Source organism: Vipera berus (genome assembly GCF_964194415.1).
Source record: "Vipera berus genome assembly, chromosome: 9".
Classification (NCBI taxonomy): domain Eukaryota; kingdom Metazoa; phylum Chordata; class Lepidosauria; order Squamata; family Viperidae; genus Vipera; species Vipera berus.
This window is the reverse complement of record NC_138212.1, coordinates 13,206,936-13,228,596: the sequence shown is the minus strand read 5'-3', so window position 1 is coordinate 13,228,596 and position 21,661 is coordinate 13,206,936. Positions and strand designations below refer to the sequence as shown.

Here is a 21,661-nt window from a genome sequence, read left to right as displayed (position 1 = left end):
CCGCCTAGAAACCATAAGTGTTGTTTGCAAGCTAGCTGTTCTTATTTTTCTATTTTGGAGAATCCATGATGATCCAGTCAGAAGAGGGGGTTTACTCATCCCCACATTTTTTTGTTGCCCTGTTTAACTCCATATACCTATAAGAGGTAGAGTAAAAACGCTTAAGAAAGAAGGAATTTCTAGACTTACCTTATTGCATCAGCACCCAAAAGATGGTTAACTAATACGGGTAGTCCCCGACTTACAACAGTTCGTTTAGTCACTGTTAGAAATTACAACAGCACTGAAAAAGGTGACTTATGAATGTTTTTCACCTTTACCACTGTTGCAGCATCCCCGTGGTCATGTGATCAACATTCAGATGCTTGGCAACTGACCCATATTTATGACGGTTGCAGTGTCCCAACGTCATGTGATCCCCTTTTGCAACCTTCTGACAAGATGAGTCAATTGGGAAGCCAGAGTCACCTAACAATCATGTTACTAACTTAACATCTGCAGGGATTCATTTAACAACGGTGGCAAGACAGGTTGTAAAATGGGACAAAGCTTACTTAACAAATTTTCACCTAGCAAAAGAAATTTTGGGATCAGTTGTGGTCATAAGTCAAGGACTACCTGTAACTAATAAAGACTTGCAGAAGAGAACCCAGATCAGTTTGTTAATTCAGTGCCAGGGACACACACATAGAAAGTCTCCCACTCATTTGAGCCTAAAAGGGGAAAAATATGGACACACACGGTTGTGAGGTCCTTGGGGCACTTAGCCCCAAGATGTATTTCTTGCAGATGTTTTCATTACCCAACTAGATAACATCGTCAGTGCTAAAAGAGAGTGGGATTTGGTCTGTGTTTATATACAGGTTGTTTCCCCTGTCTGTATTGTTGAGTGTTCTTGGTTCTTAATTAGGCTGTTGTTTGAGTTGGTAGTTCCTTGTTTACAATTTGGTTGTTCATCTAGTGTTAATCTTGGTCTTTAATCTCTGCTTAGCTGGGTGTTGCTTGCTGGCAGGGATGTATTTGGGTCTTTTTGTTCCTTTTTAGTTTTTGGATTGTCTCTTTTAAATGGTAAGTAGATGTTGTTTCTCTCTACAGTGTATGCCTGTTGATAGCTGATTTGTCTGTCAATTCTCTAGCATTTTTGTACTTGGCTTGGTCTAGGATGCTCTCAGTTTCCCAGCTGAAACTATGGTTAAGCCTATCTCTGTGTTGTGCAATTAAGGAGTTTCCATAATTGTGTCCTAGTAACCTGTTGGTGTCCGTTGGTTGGGCTGCTGCATGACATTGAATGCTAGTCTTGATGGCTCTTTGCGCAGTGGTGTACTTGGATAATTTTAAACTCTGGACTCAGTGATCCAGATGGGGTTCAAACACCCTTGTCAGTGGATGGTCACTTCTCTTTAGATGTAACTAGACAACTGTGTGATTTGTTGGGTCAACCTTTCAAAGAAAGGTAGTGCAATCTGATTTAACCAGAATGAACACTGCATTTTAGGTTGAGTGTATTATTTCTTTTTATCCCAATGTTGGATGGTCCTGTGATCATCTAAGAAGAGTATATATTTATCATAAATAGATTAACTGTAGTAGCAAACAAACTTTTAAGGAAGAAAAATCCTGGGGAGAAAGGTTTAATCCTTCCTTGTAACAGTCTTGATCCAGCTTATACACCCGTCCTAACATGTAGCTACTTTTTGTTAAATAAAAGATGTTACAAGTTTGGATCAGTTTGTTTGATCCCTAATTTCTCAATGTTCAGCCCTCCCTGAAAAAGGTTACTGTACTCAGTGGGTTAAATATTTCTGCACAGGCCTTAGCTTGCACTGTATTGGTTTGATAACAGCAAACCAGAAACTTGGAAGCTTGGCCATTATTAAAAGAACAGTTGGGCCATGTCCAAATTGGAAGAACTCTTTCCTGCCCAGTTCAAGCTGAAACTTCAAAAATATCCATCTTGTCGCCTTATCCTCTTCCAGCTACATCCTCCCAGATGACACCAAGATGAACCGCCAGAAGACCCGAATTGTGAAAAAGACTCTCAACCCTACTTTCAATCACACTATGGTCTATGATGGCTTTGAGGTTAAGGACTTAGTAGAGGCATGTGCTGAATTCACTGTGTGGCACCGGGAGACTTTCTCAAAGCATCGGCTAGGAGGCATCCGGCTGAGTCTTGGCACAGGTGAGACACCCAAGCACTAAGAGATTGAAGGATGGATACACAAAGCCTATTGTTTTGGAAAGGTAGTATTGGAGAACTTCATAATGTTCCATTCCTCCTCTGATCCACGTGTGTCTGGGGCAATCTGTCAGTTTTCCACAAATTAACTCTCCAATTTGCTTTAGAGCAGTAATCCAACCTCCAAAATCTTGAATAATGTCTTGAATACCTCAAACCACATGATTTGGAGGATTAATGTCTGGAAAACTAGCAAATGCCTCCCATTCCCCAAAATCGAGATGACCCAGAAGGGGAACAATAAGTTTTCCACATCCCTGAAGGTAATTAATTGAATAAGTGGAGGTCTACATCGTTGCTGAAGACTGAACATCCAGTGCTGTATGTACACAGCTCTTTGTTTGAGATGCAATTGTATGCACAGATCCTAGTAGTAACAAAGACATTCTGTAGGTCAGGGGTTCCCCAACCCCTGGTCCATGGACCAGTACCGGGCCGTGGCATGCAAGCAACCGGTCCACACAAACAAAGCCCCATCCGCGAGATGCAGGCAGCACACAAGACCACGCCCCCTCCGGTCTGCAGAGAAACCTCTCTCCATGGAACCGGTCCCTGGTGTCCAAAAGGTTGGGGACCTCTGCTGTAGGGCATTCCACTATTTCTTATCCAGAGAATTCATTATAGAAATCAAATACCCTGCCTGCAAAATATTCTGCTGCCTCTTGCTTATCATATACAAGGTAACCTCTGACTGGAAACTCTGGTTTTCATGCAGGGAACAGCTACGGTCTACCGGTCACTTGGATGGATTCAACAGAGGAAGAGCGCCACACCTGGGAGATGGTCTTCAGGCAACCTCAACAGTGGGTGGAAGCTGCTCTTCCCTTGAGGACCAACCTGACTTCAAGGACTTCACCCTAGCCTTTCGTTGAACAACAGTAGGATTCCTGTGCTGTCAGAATCAGTCTGATGGCAAATTGATGACTATACCTTACGGAGGCCCTCATTACAACCCCCTTGCTTTTGAGAGGATTTTGCCTAAGATCAGGTTCCTGATGCTGGGAAGAGCTATAGCCACTGGGACAAAGGCAGAATAATAACTGTATTGAAGTCTGCCTCCTCTTACCGACTTAAGAACATTGTGTGGCTTCTAGAGATCTCTTGTGAAAAAACTCCGCACTGGGATGACTAGAACGCCCACTTTATTTCAAGGAAATAAACTGCCTTATAGTCACCTTTGCCCATTTCCAGTGTTCTCCATGCACACGGCCAATGATTAATACTATTTTTTAAATAACCATTTTGATTAAACATCTCTGAACCCCACCTTTGTTCCTTATAGCAATTCAGAGAAATGTTTAAACAGTCCCATTAAGCCGTTCTTACTTTCTGTAGATCCCTCAGAGCACGGCTTGCAGTGTCTCTCATTACCACACCACTAACTCCTACAGCTGCATGGGTGGGTTTGTGCTAGAGATGGCAGGGTTGGAGCGGAGAGCTGTCCACAATTGCTGAATTGATCTCAGTAGCCAAGGTGGGCCTTCGGCAGAGAACTCCTAATCCTGGTGCAGCCTCTCTCGTAATAACAGTAGAGCATCACAACAGTCCTCAGTCCCTTTGGGGGACTTTCAGCAAGGAGAGAACATTTTCTGCTTTTTCTCAGTCCATAATGCATGTTGCTAAATTTAGCAGAGGTCAACCGTGGAAACTGCCTCTGTGAGGTTCTCCCCAAATCTATTTGCTCTGAGGATGATGATTTTTTTTTGCTCACTTTCCTGGGCCAAGGAAAGATAAGAAGCCAACACCTGACCTCAATATGAGGACTGATGAGTTAGAAGATCTTTCCAGCCTTCTCTCAACTGCTGGTGAGAAGATGGGCCGGGTGATCAGAGTCTGTTGCCTTGCCAAGAAATCCGAGCTTTCCTTTCCTCTTTCTTCTCATGGTTGCTGATGTAGCTGCTGCTGGGATAGGTTCTGTCGGTGGTCCACGATGGCTTTCCAGATACGGCACACCATTCCCCCTCTGCCGAGAGAAGACAACCAATCAACCAATGGGTATCTACGGCTGTGGAAATGAACATTTTTCCTAGGTCAAAGTAACATTGAACAGAACAAAAGGCAGCTTCCTGTGGTTCCTCCGACTGATATGCAGCATGCTTTTAGAGGAATTATTTGGCTTGCCATTTTTTTAAAATTTCTATTATTGCAGGATCACGAGTTCAATCCCCAGGAGCTCCCAAATAAGGGAGAAGACAAACAGCACCCTCTTTGAAATGTTAGAGACGTTCTGCTTAAATATGCATTTTTCCCCTTAGGTAATCAGAACTAACATGGTGCCAAGGATAATACCAGTTTACCTACAGCAGGTGCAGCTGGCACCTGCGCGATGAGTTGATGATACTTAAATCGTACATGCATAATAATAGTACCCAAACTTTTCAGGACTTTAAATCATTTTTTAAAAATAACATTATCTTAGGAGCCTTGCTTATCAGGCAAAATTACATGCTGATCCTGAAATGATTGCCACTTTCCACCCTACCTGATGCACGTGTATCGGAGATCATCGATTGTAGCCAGCTTCAGCAAATCATTCAGGGTGAATCCATGGTGGCAGAACTTTAAGAAAAGAGGATAATTTCAATTCCTGACTTGATTTACACCCCAAGTTCAATGTGGAATTTCTTTTGTCCAATTGTTTCTTAACCTTCCATCACCTTGCCAAACAGGTTGAATGGCCCCAAGTCATCTTTGTAAGCTCCACAGTTGAATGGAGTCTGGACTGCGGGCCTCCCCTGGTCTTTGTTTAACCATTATGCCACTCATCTGGGGAAACAGAAGCTCTGCCTCTAAAGACGGGCATCTCTAAAGGCAAGTTTTCTACTGCTAGTTTGAGGCTAGAGCGGCCTTTTGTTTGAGAAGACAAAATTTAGCCTAGAGTGGCCATCTTCTCCACTAGTCTCACCGAAGTAGGGGCAGATGCTTATACCACCTGCTGCTGAATCAGACCTACCACTGCAACTGTGGCTTTGTCTGCACCATGTTTCTCTAACCATTCTGCCAGGAAGGGATCTCCAGCATTTTCTCCTTGGTCCCAGGAAGTTGGAGAAGGAGGGATTTCTAGGAAGGCAGATGGAAAAGAACCAAATCAAAGCTCCTTCTTGGACCAACTCTATTTCCTAAAATTACACTTCGCAATTTCCCCACATTTCCTTGCTTCAGATGGTCTTTGTTGTCGTTCCCAAAACTGTATCCAGCTCTCCTCCTGGAGGAAACAGTAAGCTGGGAGGTCAGGCAGAAGAGGCTATGCAGTTTCACAACTGGGAAACAGAGGCGCAAGTGTAGAAGACAAGTTTTGCTTCTCTACCACTGCAAAGATCAGTCTCTATGAACTGCATGTTGCACCAGGCCAAGTAATGATCCTGAAAACAGAAGACTTAAAAGAGAAGCTTCTGCTCTCAAGGCTGCATGTGAAAGATCCCAGAACCCTTTGCTACTGAAATGTTCCCCTTTCCTCCTGAATTTTAATTTTAATATTATCAATAGATAATATTAAATATATGGAGTTCCCATAACACACTTCAGGAGGAAAGTTCAAGACTGAGGAGACACATTAGCCCAATAAGATAGGCTTAATTAATTTTAACCATGAAGGGTTTTTGTGCATTGCTGTGTTACGGGAACCTAGCTAAAACGTTATATTACGCTGTATATAAAAACGAAGTGCAACCTTTATCTTGAACATGTTAATTTATTACAGCTTTTTTTTAAAAAAAAGGAGAATCCTGATTTGGGGAAAGACCACAGCAGTAGGTCAAACATGTATTTTGCATACAGAAGGTCTCTTGAGCATGGCAACTGTCACAGCAGATGGCTGGGAATATGAAACCTTCTTGATGCAGACTTTGTCCTGATCTGAAACAACTTTCCACAAAGAAGTACCCGAACACACACAGATTCTACTTTTAGAAATCTCGTGAACATTCCCAAGGAACAGGTTACAAGGCTTGACTCCTTCTTGCAAAATTGGAAGTAGGTCAGTTACGTTGCCCTCCATGCAGCAGCATCTGCCACTGGAAAGCGGAGGGGGGGTCAAAAAAGGCAGGCATGGCTACACAACTGAAGCTCCGTCATGGTTATAAAAAAGGGGGCATTGCTTTGGTAGTAGCCCCATCTTCATTCTTTTGCCCCTGGCAGATGTCTTTACCTCCATGCCAGTTTATTTAAAAGGGTTTATTTATTTAAATAAAAGGGTTTCTTCCATTTAAAATAGAATTCACTGATGCAAAAATGTTACTCTCAAGCACTGCTTCTAGTCTAAACTTGCTGCTATCCAAAACCTCACCTATTATCTGTGGCCGCCTCAGAGACCAGGTATCCCGTTCCGTGATCTTCAGGGCTTCTTGTAGAAGCCTCTCACATTCCTGCTGCTTCTCTATCAGTTTCCACTGCAACCTGCCAGAGCCAAAAAGATCAGGGTAAGTTGGTTATGTTCCTAAATTTAAAAACTGATCAGTAAGTAAACCAGGGCTTGGTTAGTACTCACTGCTAAGCCTTAATGTGGCTTGATTCTTTCTGACATAGCATGATGGATACATCTCCAAAGAACATAAAGCCTTCCATTCCCCACCAGTTATTTAGAACTGAAAATGCTTCTTGGATGAGGAGCAGAATGTTTTCAAAGAAAAAAAAAACCAAGGTCCAGTTGCCTTTTGGAATAAAGCACCTTTGGGACAACTGTGACCTAGATTGAGATGATTGAGAATCTCCATAGACATATACCTGTTCAGGTCGTCCTTGACTCACGAGTACAACTGAACCCAAAATTTCCATTGCTAAGCAAGACAGTTGTTAAGTGAGTTTTGCGCCATTTAATGACCTTTCTTACTACAGTTGTTAAGTGAATCACTGCAATCGTTAAGTTAGTAATACGGCTGTTAAGGTCAGTCTGGCTTCTCCATTGAATTCCCTTATCAGAAGGTCACAAGAGGTGATCACGTGACCCCAGAACACTGCAACCATGATAAAGACATACCAGTTGCCAAACATCCTAATTTTGATCACCCGACTATGAAGATGTTGCAACAGTCGCAAGTGTGAGAAACGGTCATAAGTCCCTTTTTCCCGTGCCGTTGTAACTTTGAACGGTCACTAAATAAATGGCTAGAAGTCAAGGGCTACCTCTGCTTACTTGCAGATGGTTGTTTTCCTTGCTTGCTTTAAAGGATGTGTATTTAACTAGCTGCACCACTGCGCAGTGGCTTTGTGCAGCTCCAACCCCACTGCTCATCCCAGCCTTCTGGGACGCAGTCCTCGGACGCAATGCAGGAAGAACTGACCTTCTGGTTTCTGCCTGCAGATGGTTGAGTTGAGTCATGAGGGGCAAATGGCTCTTGAAGGGAGGCTGGGAATCCAGCCAACTGTTGGTGTCGGTGCCAATTCCAGATGTTGGCGTATCTGCACTGTCCTTGAGGTCGCTCTCCTGCGTTTTCAAAGACGGGGGCTGCTGAGTCAAAAGTGTTTCTTCGTGTTCTCTGCTGCTTGGGTGATTCTGGCTTTCCTCCTGCAAATTCTGCGGCTGCACCTTGAGATCTGGAAAAGTGAGTGAGACTCATGAGCAGGGCAAGAACTCAAAACTTCAGGAAGGGGCCTTCGGTGCTAGTTGACCGGCACACGGTGGTTTGAAACCTGAGATGGATAATCTCACAAAATGGCTGTCAATGAAGGGGGATCACGTCTCCACAAAATGGCTTCCATATGGTTGAAAACAAGAGAAGCTGTCTCCTGCCATCTCCCCAGGTGCTTTTAATTTCATGAGTTTACTTTTATTTGGGACAGGTGGATTTGGGTTGCATTCTTCCATCCTTTAATTATTTCCCTATAGATTTCTATACGCAGAGGGAGGCACAGAGGCTCTCTCAGAAATAAGTTGTTTCCAATGCCTGTGCTTTGCATTAAGCAGCATTTCTCACACATCCCTTTTTTAATTAAATACTTCTGCAAATACATAAAGGGAGGAAGAAAAGTTGGCAAAGGAGGTGTCTGCCCATAGACAGATTGTAGGAGTAAACAAAAAGTAAGAACAACTAAACAACCTATTCTGCCGTGAAGAAAATATTTAAGGTTCAATCCAACATCTCCAGTTTAAGGGACAGAGCAGTTTTTAAAAATTCTCCAAGATTTTTTAAATATACTTTTCCACACTGGTCGGATGTGGTCTTAGGTAGCTGGGATGTCAAAGGAAAAAAAACACCAGTCCTAAGTTATGCAGAAGAATTTTAGAGGATAACAATTCTTCCTGCAGAAATAAAAGAAGCCAAAATACACCAGAATTCTTTTCTTACCAGACTAAGCTATGTGCAATCTGTTTTTCTAAAAGAAAAATCCTTTAGTATAACAAAATGACTTGCTTTAAGTCCCATATTCATCAATGGAAGACCATTTTTTAAAAACAATTAAACAAGCAGCATTCTACACCTTGTAATTACAGGAAAAATTGGTCCTCATCAGCTATTCCCCAGGAATTCCCTTTAATTCATGTGTGTCTCCTGCCAAAAATGGTTTCAGCCTTACTCCAACAGACTCTTTGTTCTGCCTTTAGCGTTTAACAAAACTCATTTCTCTAGTTACACATCTTGGTCAGCATTTCTCAATCTTAGCAGGCTGGCTGGGGAATTCCAAGAGTTGAAGTCCGCATATCCTTCAAATTGCTAAGGTTCAGAAACGTTGATCTAGAGAAAAGTGTATCACCCCATATAAAATGTCCTAGATCAAAATAATATTGCCTGACCTGGCTTGGATGTTTGGGAAAAGTAGTGGATTTTAGTCATGTGTGGCCAGACCACAGAATCTTCTCTTCAGTTCTCAGCTCCTGTGTCTGGGCTACCCTTATTATATTCAGGACTAAGCCAACTTTCTTCTCCCTCCCGTTCATCTTACCTGCCAAGAGGATGGTCAAGGTTGCCTGGACTGCTTGCCCCATGAGATTATCCAGGGCGAACACCCAGTGTGGCTTAATTTGGAGCTTCCGTAGCATGTGCTTTACCTAGAGGGGTGAGACGGAACAAGTGTGAGAAAGGATAGGGCACCCTCACTTGATGCAACATGAGCAGTCTTCCATTAGCATTTAGAAATATGTTAGGGTTCCAGATTTTTGGGTGCCTTCTTTAAATTAGCCCATTTGAGGTTGTTGTTGTTAGTTGCGAAGTCAAATCCGACCCATCGCGACCCCATGGACAATGTTCCTCCAGGCCTTCCTGTCCTCTACCATCTTCTGGAGTCCATTTAGGCCACAGGTCTGCAACCCGCAGCTCCGGAGCCGCATGCGGCTCTTTCAGCTGTCTCCGGCTCCCGGTCTTCTGCCATGTGCAGTGCCCCCCCCAAAAAAGTGGGAGTAAAAAAGTTCAACCAATCAATTCAAATATGCAGGGTAGGTGCATATCTCGCCTTGGCTCCACTCTTCAGTCAAACCCTGTTCTGTGCATGCGCGCATGTAAGCGCATGCACACATATTTTTTGCGGCTCCCAGTTTTTCCTTTTGTGAGGGAACCGGTTCCGAGTGGCTCTTTCACTGTTTCAGGTTGCTGACCCCTGATTTAGGCTCACGCCTACTGCTTCAGTGACTCCATCCAGCCACCTCATTCTCTGTCATCCCCTTCTTCTCTTGCCCTCAATCTTTCCCAGCATCAGGCTCTTCTCCAGTGAGTCCTTCCTTCTCATTAGGTGGCCAAAGTATTTGAGTTTCAACTTCAGGATCTGGCCTAAAGAGCAGTCAGGGTTGATCTCCTCTAGGATTAACCGGTTTGATCACCTTGCAGTCCAAGGGACTCGCAGGAGTCTTCTCCAGCACCAGAGTTCAAAGGCCTCAATTCTTTGGCGCTCAGCCTTTCTTATGGTCCAACTTTCACTGCCATACATTGCAACTGGGAAGACCATAGCCTTGGCTATACGCACTTTTGTTGGCAGGGTGATGTCTCTGCTTTTTAGTGTGCTGTCTAGATTTGCCATGGCTTTCCTCCCCAGGAGCAAGCGTCTTTTAATTTCTTGGCTGCAGTCCCGTCTGCAGTGATCTTGGAGCCCAGGAAAATAAAATCTGTCACTACCTCCATTTCTTCCCCATCTATTTGCCAGGAATTGAGAGGGCCGGATGCCATGATCTTGGTTTTCTTAATGTTAAGTTTCAACCATTTGAGGTACATTGACTCAAAAATGGTTGCCTCATGATGCAACTGAAAGTTACAAAAAATCAGTTAAAATAATATGTGGATCCCAGTTGTAGCAAAGCTTAAGGAAGCTAAAGATTAATTCCTGGAATGCTGATGGTGAGATACTCACAGTGTCCTGGAAGGCAAAGAGTGGAGCTTGCACCTGACAAAAGCTCAACCCGTCGGCCTGCAAATGAGCCTGCAACTGGAGCAGGCTTTGGGCCAGCTGTTTGCGGCCTGGGCAACGGATGTAGCTCTTGAGGCAGGATATCAGCTCAGCAATGTGCTCCAACGACAGCGCCCTCTGTGGAGGAGAGGAAGAGTAAGACAAGGCCCACATGGAATATAGAGCCAGGAATAACTGCAGCAAGATTACTCTAGCACAGTGGTCCCCAATCATGGCAACTTTAAGACCAACCATGGCTGGCTGGGGAATTCTGGGAGTTGAAGACCACAGGTCTTACAGTTGCCATGGTTGGGGACCCCTGCTCTAGCATACGCACGAAGATGGAATACGCACAGTGGAAGATGGGATTATAAAATGGAACGAACTGATGGACATTTCTTTCTTTCTTTCTTTCTTTCTTTCTTTCTTTCTTTCTTTCTTTCTTTCTTTCTTTCTTTCTTTCTTTCTTTCTTTCTTTCTTTTTCTTTCTTTTTCTTTCTTTGTTTATAAATAACATTTATAGAGCCACCCATCTTATAACCAACTCCGGGCAATCAAAAATGGCCAAGCTAGGAAATGGTGGAGCTGAGCAGTTTGGACTGGAAAAAAATAATAATAAAGACTGTTTGAAAGGCTGGAAATCTTATGCAGACTTTTTTGGGGGGAAAAGCAAAACACCCCATCTTCCCTCTGAGCTCAGGATTTCACAGCACACTATTTGAGAACGGGAGAAGAAGATTACGAGTAATCTTCACATTACGGCTACAACTGAGCCCAAAATTTCTGTTGCTAAGCGAGACCGTCGTTAAGTGAATTTTTCCCCATTTTACCAGCTTTCTTACCATAGTTGTTAAGTGAATCGCTGCAATTGTTAATTTAGTAGCATGGTTGTTGAGTGAATTTGGCTTCCCCATTGACTTTACTTGGCAGAAGGTTGTGACCCCGGGACATAGCAACCACCGTAAACATGAGTCAGTTGCCAAACATCTGAATTTTGATCACATGACACCGGGATGCTGCAATGGTCATAAGTGTGAAAAATAATCCTAAGTCACTCTTTTCAGTCCCGTTGTAATTTTAATTGGTCACTAAATGAATGTTGTAAATCAAGACTACCTGGACTCTCAGCCTTCACCTATCCATCACCTTCAAGCCACATATCCCAAAGCAAAAAAATATTGGAATAAAATACACCTATGGTTGGGAGCTATGATAAAACAACATATAGATTTAGAACCAGAGATATTTTTATTGGGCATGTTACCAGGAAACTATAATAAAGGTAATACTTAGTTTTACATATATTAACAGCAGCTTGGATAGTATATACACAACTTTGGAAAAGTTGAAAAAACCCTACAGAGGGGAATATAATTTAAAAAATACTGGAATGGGCAGAAATGGATAGGTTAACATTAAAAATTAAAGAAAAAGAAGAAACTGAATTATATATGACATGGGACGTATTTTACCAATGGTTAGCTGATAAAAACAGAGGTTAGAAAGTTGGAAATATGAGAAAATGTGGATTATGTGAGGAAGATTTATAATGGATTAGTAAATATTTTGATCATTATACAATTAATGTTAATGTGGGAAATGCTATTTTTAATAATATGATTGCTACTTCCGAGTATTGTATTTTGATAAGATTATTATGAATGTGATGATTATTATATTCTAGTACTCGTATACCTAGACAACACACTGTTCAATATAGAAATGGAATTTTTGAGATGATAATAATAATAACAAACACACAAGAACAACAACAACAACAACAACAAGCCACATATCCAAGACCCAAGTAGGCCTTACCTCTTCCTGGGCCTCATATATGGCTGCCACGATATTTGGGAGTTCCTCTGTCAGGACTTTGTGTAAAGTAGCTCGCCTCTCGCTGTCTTTCTTTAGCAAGAACAAGCAACTGCTTTCCTCGTGGGAGGAAGCAGAGAGGTTGAGATCCACATTGGTCACTCCTTCAGGGGTCCTGCGTGTATATATATTGGAGGAGTTGGATTCAAGGCAACAAGGCTTGGGTGACAGTAATTTACTCGATCCCCCGCCCTCAAAAAAAAAACCACACTGGAGGAGATCCAGTTGGGAAACTCTCTGTTTAATAACAACCTTCCTGTATGTGACCAAATGAGCAGAAGTGAATGGGGTAAGACAATCAGTGTCCCATGGATAGCAAAAACCATAAGAGTATGATTAATTTAACAAAGGACATCAGGTCACCTGTATTATTGGCTCCAAAAATACTCTATGGGAGATTCCCTGTGCTAGTGTGCAATAGTAGGTCACTAGATGGCAGTCCAACTCTTTCAGACTTCTCCAGACCTTAATCCATTGTGGGCAGATCGGTGCAGATCTAGAAGCAAACACCAACCAATCATTTAGATTGGCCATGCTCAGCTCTTCTTTGTTTGCAGTCACTATTGTTAAAAAGAAAAAGAAGAAGAAATTCTCTCTCCTCTCTCTCTTTCTCCTTCCCCCTTCAAAAAGTATTTGTTCTGCAAGTACTGGAGCATCTTTGGTGCTTTCTGAACCTGCTTATTATTATTTTTTTACAGACGTTTTATTACCCAAACTAGGTAACACCATCAGCGCACTGATGATGTTACCTGGTTTGGGTAATGAAATGTCTGCAAGAAAACAAGCAAGCTGAGAGAGCACCAAGGACCCCTCGTGTTAACCCTGAGCTACCAATATTCTCCTTTATAAAGTACTGGAGCGCATAACACAAGACATGTCACTGGAAGGCAAAGTCACAAAACTGTCTCGCTGATTTTGGCCATGTCAGGCGGGGAAATTCAACAGAGAAAGCAATTATGCTTGGAAGAGTTAGCAGTAAAAGGAAACCAGGCCGCCAAAGCACAAAGGTGGCTGGACACCATCCAGGCTGACACCAGCCAGAGCGTAGAGCAACTCAAAAGAATATGCAAGATCAGAAGATGTGGAAAGACCCGGCCCACAGAATCGCCAGGAGTCGGATGCAAGTGAATGGAGAACCTCATCAATCATCATCATCACCACCACCACTACCTTTTTCTCATCAGCCTTATGTTACCTTAGAAAGTTGTTTCCCTGGTTCACTTCGCTGGAGCTTCGGGATAAAACGATGTTTTCCACTTGGGCTTTCAGGGGCTGCAAGGAAGAAGAACGATTTCTCATTTCTGCAACACTTTCCGAAGAAGTGGACCTTCTGGGCTTGTTGGACACTGATAGATCATCTGAACAAAGAAGAGAAAAAGAGGCTTGTAGCTGAGAAGAGACGCCATGCCAGACTATCAGAATCTCCACCTGGGTTTGCCTCTTCTCTCACCTGGCACGGCTGGGCTCCTGCATTTCTTCCTGTTCCTCAAAAAGGGTTCCTGAAGCAAAGCAGCTGCAGTTGATCGCTTGTCTGGATCGGCTTCAAAACATTTCAGGATAAAATCCTTGGCTTCCTCAGACATGGAACTGGGCACCTCTGGATGGATCTTGAACATCCCCACCTGAAGAAAAGGAACTGATTAGCAATAGTACACGATCCTTTACTCAGAACACCCGCCATAAGGTATCTAGAAATTTGCCTTTTTCCTTTTGTTTGTAGGATGATGGAAAGTAGGATACTTTGCCTGCTTTGGATTGGAGATGGTGGGGATGAACCCAACAGCTTACACAGCCAAAGAAGATGCTGTTCATGTCAGAGACTTTAATCCAGTGTTTCTCAATCTTGGCAATTTGAAGATGTGTGGACTTCAACTCCCAGAGTTCCTCAGCCAACTTTGCCAGCCAGAATTGAAGTCCATACACTCAACAGAATTCCGGGAGTTAAAATCCAATTCGTGAGCAGTTGCAGCTTTGCCTTAACCCAAGGCAGTGGCTGCCCTGATACCAGCCCTAATCATGGGCTGGAGGAAGCAGCCAGCCATCGAAAGAGGCTTGTGCCAACTGCAGAGGAGAGGATTCAGGGACAGGTTGCCAAAGGCAATTACTGTCTTGTTATTCACACTGAGCAGAAGCAAGGAGTTTTGTTTCATCTACTGACTTGCAGGAAAGGTGGAATTCGGGAACGTGCAAGAATGTTTAGAATAATGATTCCTGTTATTTTCGGACTTATTCTTTGTGCAGAGAATTCCAGGCAACAGGCATAGTCATACCTTCCCATTTTTCCTGACTTCACCAATCTGTGAGGTAGGCCAGGCCGAGAGATAGTATAATAATAATAATAATAATAATAATAATAATAATAATAATAATAATAATAATAACAACAACAACAACAACAACAACAACAATAATAATAATAATAATAATAATTTAATTTGTATACCTACTGACCCACAGATACTCAGTGAAATTTGAAGCTGAGTAGGGATTTGAAGCTGGGAACAGTTTTACCCTAGAGCCCATTTGGTGTAGTAGTTAAGGTGCTGGCTAGAAACCAGGGGACTGTGAGTTAAGTGTGAAAGTCAGCTAGGTGTCTGTGGACCAATTACCAGGAGATTGTAAATTCTAGACCCATCTTAGGCACGAAAGTCAGCTGGGTGACTCTGGGCCAATCACCAGGAGACTGTGACTTCTAGTGCTGCCTTAGGCATGAAAGCCAGCTGGATGACATTGGGCCAGCCAGTGCTGTCAGACCAACCTACCTCACAGGATTGTTGTTGTGAAAATAAGAGGAGGAAGGAGTGTTAGGTATGTTTGCTGGCCTGAGTTACTTGTAAAGTAATAAAGGCAGGATAAAAGCCAAATAAATAAACAGTAGTCCTCATTGTCTTATGCAGACCCTAATGCATTGGGCAAGGGAAGGCATCTGCTGTGTTTGGTCTCAGATACTGTCCCAGGCTGAGTACCCATCCTCGCCCACCCCACACATTTCTTACATCCCCACACATTCCAGTCTTGATGAGGAAACCCCAGACAGGGACAGTCAAGAGTTCTGGTGGACCCTTTTCCCGACCAGCCGCATTCATCTGAGGGACCCAAGACTGTCCAGCCTCACCTTGAACATTGCGGCCTGTGGGCTGCCCAGCTCAAAGAAGGGAGGCCTGCCTGTGGCCATCTCAATGATGGTGCAGCCCAGGGACCAGATGTCAGCAGGCTTGCCATAACCTCGGGGGCCCTGATCAATGATCTCCGGGGCCATGTACTGCAGGGTACCTAAGAGAGGAAAGTCAGGGGAGACAAGAGTAAGGCCACACTTGGAATGCTGCATCCAGTTTTGGTTGCCATAATATAACAAAGATGTTGAGACTCTGGAAAGAGTGCAGGGAAGAGCAACAAAGATGATGAGGGGACTGGAGGTTAAAACGTACGAAGAACGGTTGCAGGAATTGGGTATGTCTCGTTTAATGAAAAGAAGGACGAGGGGGTGACAGCTTCCCTTAACAACTGTCTTACTAACTTAACAGTTGCAATCATTCACTTAACAACTACGGCAAGAAAGATCGTAAAATGGGGCAAAACTCAACCAATATCTCACTGAACAACATAAATTTGGGGGTTCAATTGTGGACATAAGTCGAGGACTACCTATAATCAGTGGAACGACTTACCTCCAGAAGTTGCGGGTGATCCATCAGTGGAGGTTTTTAAGAAGAGATTGGACAACTATTTATGTGAATGGTATAACGTTTCCTGGCTGAGCAGGGGGTTGGACTAGAAGACCTCCAAGGTCCCTTCTAACTCTGTTATTCTATTACATGACAGCCACCCAACCCTCTCCTTGTCAGCAACTGTGCAAGTAAACAATACTGGATTCTCTTTTGATGAGTTTGTGTAAGATTACGCTTCTTTTCAATTTTGGTAAGCTAGCTAGCTGTCAGCAGCTAGGAGCAGTTTCTGCTCATTCTACTGAGTGAGACCCTGGAAATCTGCTTGCTGGTTGCAACAGTTCTTGCCTGGGGCAGCTCATAAATCTACCCAAGGCTGATTTCTCTTTTTGCAAGCTCCCAATTATTGATTCCCCAAACCCTTCTGAAACGCTGATCTGAACTTAATTATTTTACCCTGTTCGTCTTTCTCCTATTATTCTTGATCTTCCTAGCTGTTCCTCCACATCTGCCTGGTGAACTGAAAACAGCTGCCAGGGTTTTTTAAATGCAAAATTGGATCCAAGAAAGTTTAGCAACTTGAGAAAACAGCAAAGATGTCTGCGGAAAGTTTGGTTCTAATCTGTACCTTCCAGGATGAAGACAAACATTCTCCGATCTTAGGCTTATTGATCGCTGGCATTTTTAATATTGTTGTGCAGCCGATTATATTGCTCCCTCTAATGGGGAATTCAACTGGCAAGCACTGAGAGAGAGATGGAACTAAATGGGGCCATTGATAAACAAGAGGTTGCTTGTCAGCAATCCAGGAAAATTAATAAAGGTGAAATAAAGATGGTGTGCAAGTGTGTGCAGGCATCCTCACAAGAGCGTGCATGCAGGGGCATTTCGAAATATGTGTCCATGTTTGGGGTATGTGCACATGAATGTGCTTGAGTAAATTGCAGTGCGGTTGAGGATGGCATACTTGTTAATAACTTGCGTTTGGGCAAGAACAATTAAAAGAGCAATTAAAACAAGAGCCTAATCAAAGAATTACGAAGTCCGACAAACAAATAGTAAATAACAGCCTAATCCAAGGAACAACCAAGAACACTCCCAGCAACGCTGACAGGGCTAGCCACTAGTATATAAAACCCCACTCCCTTCTAGAACTGATGATATTACCTAATTTGGTGATGAAATGTCTGCAAGAAAACAACCAAGCTCAGAGAGCACCAAGGACCCTGCATTTAAAATGTTCATTCATAGACCCTAATCCCTTACCTGTGAACGTCTCAGTACTTGGGCTTATCCCAGCCAGTCTTTTGGAAGTGCCGAAGTCTGAAATTTTTAACACGCCACTATAAGTGTTGATCAAGACGTTATCTCCCTGTCAATCACAAAAACTGTGGCTTTAGAGAACCAAAAAACATCCGAGATCCCCAGAGCAGAAAACAAAGGGCAACGATACCAAGCCATCCCCCAACGTGGCGAAGCCCTCACCTTGATGTCTCGATGGATAATCTGGTTATCGTGGAGGTAACGTAAACCCTCTAGGATTTGCTTAGTGTAGAATACAATGGTTGGTTCATTGTCCTTCAGAGGACCCCACATTGAACGCAAGAGAGAAGAGAGACTTCCTGCATGGAGAGATGGGGGAGGGAGGGAGAAGAACCATGGGAAATTAGAGAGGCTACTTTGCACCAGAAATAAACCTTTGAGAACCAATGGCCAGAGACCGCACATGACCTTTGGTGGCTGGGAGAGCGTACAGGTGGTCCTCAGCTTATAAAGATCATTTAGTGACCGTCTGAAGTTACAACGGCACTGGAAAAAAGTAACTTAGGACCGCTTTGCACACTTACAACCATTGTACCAACCCCATGGTCACAGAGTCAAAATTCAGACCCTTGGCAACTGGCACGTATTTATGATGGTTGCAATGTCCTGGGATCACGTTGTCACCTTTTGTGACTTTCTGACAAGCAAATCAATGGGGAAACCAGCTTCACTTAACAACTGCATCAATGTTTGATTTGGTGGCAAGGGTGCCTCAGATAGAAGGTCCATACAGAAGAGTATTAAGGACAGCTGAGAAGACTATAGGAAGCTCGCTTCCCATTATTCAGGATGCTGCTTACAAGCGCTATGTGCTTAGAGCTCGAAGCAGTGTTAGAGAACCCCCAAACCCCCACATCACGGTCTGTTTCTGTTGCTCCCCTCTGGGGGCAGGTTTCAAAATATTTCTAGCAGGACTACAGCTTTGTTCCTTATGCCATCCGTTTTTGTAAATTTGCAGGATTCTTCTCTCTCTCTCTCATTATCTATCTATCTATCTATCTATCTATCTATCTATCTATCTATCTATCTATCTATCATCTATCTATCTATCTATCTATCTATCATCTAGATAGATAGATAGATAGATAGATAGATAGATAGATAGATGTATATATGTATGTGTATGTATATATGTATATATGTATGTGTATGTATATATCTATATATGTGTAAGTATGTATGTATATGTATTTATATATGTATTTATTGTTTTTCTGTGTCATATATATGTATATGTGGGGTTTTTTGTCATGTTCATGTAGTGTATATTGGAGGTGGGTACCCTCTGAGAGCTGAATGCAACGAAATTTCATTTTAATGTATGCTGATTACTGTACATTTAAAGTGGCAATAAAGTGATTCTATTCTATTCTGACCATGTTACTAACTTAACAACTGCAATGATCCCCTTAACAACTCCGGCAAAAAAGGTTGTAAAATGGAGCAAAATTCACTTAACAACTGTCTCCCCTAGTAACAGAAATTTGGGGCTCAATTGTGGTTGTAAGTAGAGGACTATCCTGTATTTACTATGCCACAATGAAAGGAAGTGAGGGGGCCAGGTCACAAAGGTGGTGCCAGAGTTCTCTGTTGGATTTTGCAGAAAGAGTTTTGTAGAAGTATGTAAAACAGTCTGAGCGTGACATGTTTTGCATTTCTCTTAAGAGTTTGGGGGCTTTTTCTTCATTTTATAACCCACGTTAAATACAAGTCAAGGTCTATACTTCAACGTTCATGTGTTTCTCATAGCCAAATGGCTAGAAAATGTACTGCTTGCTTTGATAATTAGATCTGGAAGGGGTTTCGGGAGGCAGAACAAAGAGCTCAAGATGCTTACCCAGAGTGACAAGAAACATTTACTTTCTGATCCTTAGCATAATTGATCCATGCATGCTGTCTTCCTAAAGGCCCTCATTTTAATACCCACAGTAAGATGGTAGAGGATGATCAGTTTGCCTCTGAAGATGCATTTTCTGAAAGCTAATTTCCCCCAAACAGGTATGGGAGTCAGAACTCAATTTATGCACCTGCTTTAGCACGTTTCACAAATTTTGTGGTGCAAATCACAGCTCAAAAAGGTGCATATGAAAACACAAAGGGAAAATGCAACAGATGCAAACTCAGCCTGTCAGAATCAAAACAAGCGTTTAAGAATACAAAGTGCAAAGACGTGCATCCCGGGAGAGAGCTGCACACCAACACAGGCACAAATTTCCACATGGACTTTTGCAAAGACGTTCATGAGGAAAAGAGGCAGAAATGAGGTGGGAAATTGGAAAAAAAAATGGGCAAAATTAAATGATGGGTCCGTCTAACCTGTCTGATGAAGTTTATGTCTAGTACCGACAGAAAATCATTGGCACAACTCCTTGTGTCTATCACTTGTTCCTCTTTCCACACCCAACCATCCAGTAGTGTGTTTCTATTTTGCAACCCATCTCACCTTTATTTAAGGAAAGATAGCGGGAGCCACTCTAAAAACCCAGAAACACCCAATAGTAGCAAGAAGTAAACAGCAAAGAAATAGCCTATAAAAGGGCATTGGGCATTGACCAAATTGTCAGGTTTAGCCCAATGATGACATAGAATATTCCAGCCAAAGTTCAGTTCTTTATTTGCTCATACCATAGAGACAGACCCCTGCTACCTAATCTAATGAGAGGTTCTAGGAAGCGGCTATCCTCAATCTCCTAAAGGTCCAAACAGTGAGAACAATTGACCAGTCAAACAGCTTCTCTTCAGAAGTTGTGGGTGCTCCATCACTGGAGGCTTTCAAGAAGAGACTCGACAGCCATTTGTCTGAAATGGTATAGGGTCTCCTGTTCGAGCAGGGGGGGTTGGACTAGATGACCTCCAAGGTCGCTTCCAACTGTTATTCTATGTTCTTTGTCTCCAAACAATTCAGCCCTGGGCTGTGTTCTCTCTTGTCCCACCCACCCCTCCTTGGCATGTGCTTCCTCCCTTCCCAGGGAAACTGCTGCCTTACCATAGTCCATCACGTCACCTCTACTTTTGTAGACACATTCCTTCACACAAAAGAATTATCACACTGCTAAGTAAAAAAATTCAGCGGAGAAAAAAAATCAATGGAGAATTAAGGGAAAACTAAGCTTTGGTTGGAGATTAAACTTGCCCGGGGTTAGACAACAGTAGTTTTTTTTTAAAAAAAAATTTCTGTGATGGAATGTGCAAGTGGAGACGGAGTGAGAGGGGAAATTCCGGTGGGAGCATCGCGGTTTTCCAGCAAGGTGGATATATATTCCACGGAAAAGCCCAAATTAAGAGACTGCACAGTCCTGAGCTGGATGGGGGAGGGAGGAAGAGATTCAGGAAAGCCACACCCTAGAAGAGGGGTGTCAAACTCGCAACGTCACAGGACGTGTCGCGACATATCGCGGCTTTTTTGCCATTGCCGGCAATGGAGTGGGCACGGTTTCATTATGATGCATCCGGCCTGTGGGCTGGCAGTTTGACACCCCTGCCCTAGAAATCTCTCAGGTTATATCGGTCAGAGTAGAGGGTTACAGGTGGTCTTTGACTTACAAGCATTCATTTAGTGACCAATTGAAGTTACAACGGCATTGAAAAAAGTGACTTATCGCCATTTTTCACACAACCATTGCAGCATCCCCATGGTCACCTGATCAAATTCGGACACTTGCTAATTTAACTCATATTTATGACGGTTGCAGTGTCCCAGGGCGGGTGTGTGTGTCATGTGATCTCCTTTTTCGATCTTCCAACAAAGTCAATGGGGAAGCCAGATTCACTTAACATCCCTGTTACTAACTTAACAATTGTAGAGATTCACTTAACAATTGTGGCAAGAAAGGTTGTAAAATGGGGCAAAACTCACCTAACAACTGTCTCACTTAGCAATGGAAATTGGGGCTCGGTTGTGGTCTTAAGTCGAGGACTACCTATATAGCTTTAGTCTGGCAAGATTCTGTCCATTTGGTGTAAGCAAATAAAAAAATTGGACTCGCCTGGTTTTCACACTGACATCTTTGGGCTTCGGCTTGGTACCCTCTTTCTTGTCCCCAAGATCTGATTTTGCTGAACGGAATCCATTCCCATCTTCAGTTGGGTTTCAGAATCGCATCTTCTGCTTACTCACCTCCAGGCACTTCTTCCATGAAGATTTTGAGGAAGCCATTTTGACTCACAGAACCCAGATAGCGGACAATGTTCCTGTGTTTCAGGCGCTTGTGTAGGGCAATCTCCTCATGAAGAGGCTGGGAGTATCTGA

The 21,661-nt window shown here is 43.0% G+C and overlaps 2 protein-coding genes across 4 annotated transcripts in view; one reads left to right on the top strand and one right to left on the bottom strand.

Annotated features, from left to right (window-relative positions):
* Window positions 1-5,900, top strand: part of SYTL1 (synaptotagmin like 1) — a 44,572-nt gene extending 38,672 nt beyond the window's left edge. For all 3 annotated transcript variants that reach the window (XM_081334640.1, XM_081334639.1, XM_081334638.1), the window contains exons 14-15: window positions 1,977-2,182; window positions 2,955-5,900. In XM_081334640.1, the coding sequence (XP_081190766.1) occupies window positions 1,977-2,182; window positions 2,955-3,100 (352 nt within the window). In that variant the 3' untranslated portion in view covers window positions 3,101-5,900. The remainder of the gene's footprint in view (window positions 1-1,976; window positions 2,183-2,954) is intronic.
* The window catches only part of MAP3K6 (mitogen-activated protein kinase kinase kinase 6), a 55,705-nt gene continuing 38,085 nt past the window's right edge, over window positions 4,042-21,661 (bottom strand). Inside the window, exons 16-29 of the mRNA XM_081334637.1 lie at window positions 21,530-21,657; window positions 17,575-17,711; window positions 17,356-17,461; window positions 15,540-15,697; window positions 13,875-14,046; window positions 13,620-13,782; window positions 12,368-12,539; window positions 10,514-10,687; window positions 9,119-9,224; window positions 7,519-7,771; window positions 6,525-6,634; window positions 5,193-5,299; window positions 4,722-4,798; window positions 4,042-4,202 (exon numbers count right to left, since the gene is read on the bottom strand). Coding sequence (XP_081190763.1) covers window positions 4,118-4,202; window positions 4,722-4,798; window positions 5,193-5,299; window positions 6,525-6,634; window positions 7,519-7,771; window positions 9,119-9,224; window positions 10,514-10,687; window positions 12,368-12,539; window positions 13,620-13,782; window positions 13,875-14,046; window positions 15,540-15,697; window positions 17,356-17,461; window positions 17,575-17,711; window positions 21,530-21,657 — 1,948 coding nt within the window. The 3' untranslated portion in view covers window positions 4,042-4,117. The remainder of the gene's footprint in view (window positions 4,203-4,721; window positions 4,799-5,192; window positions 5,300-6,524; window positions 6,635-7,518; window positions 7,772-9,118; window positions 9,225-10,513; window positions 10,688-12,367; window positions 12,540-13,619; window positions 13,783-13,874; window positions 14,047-15,539; window positions 15,698-17,355; window positions 17,462-17,574; window positions 17,712-21,529; window positions 21,658-21,661) is intronic.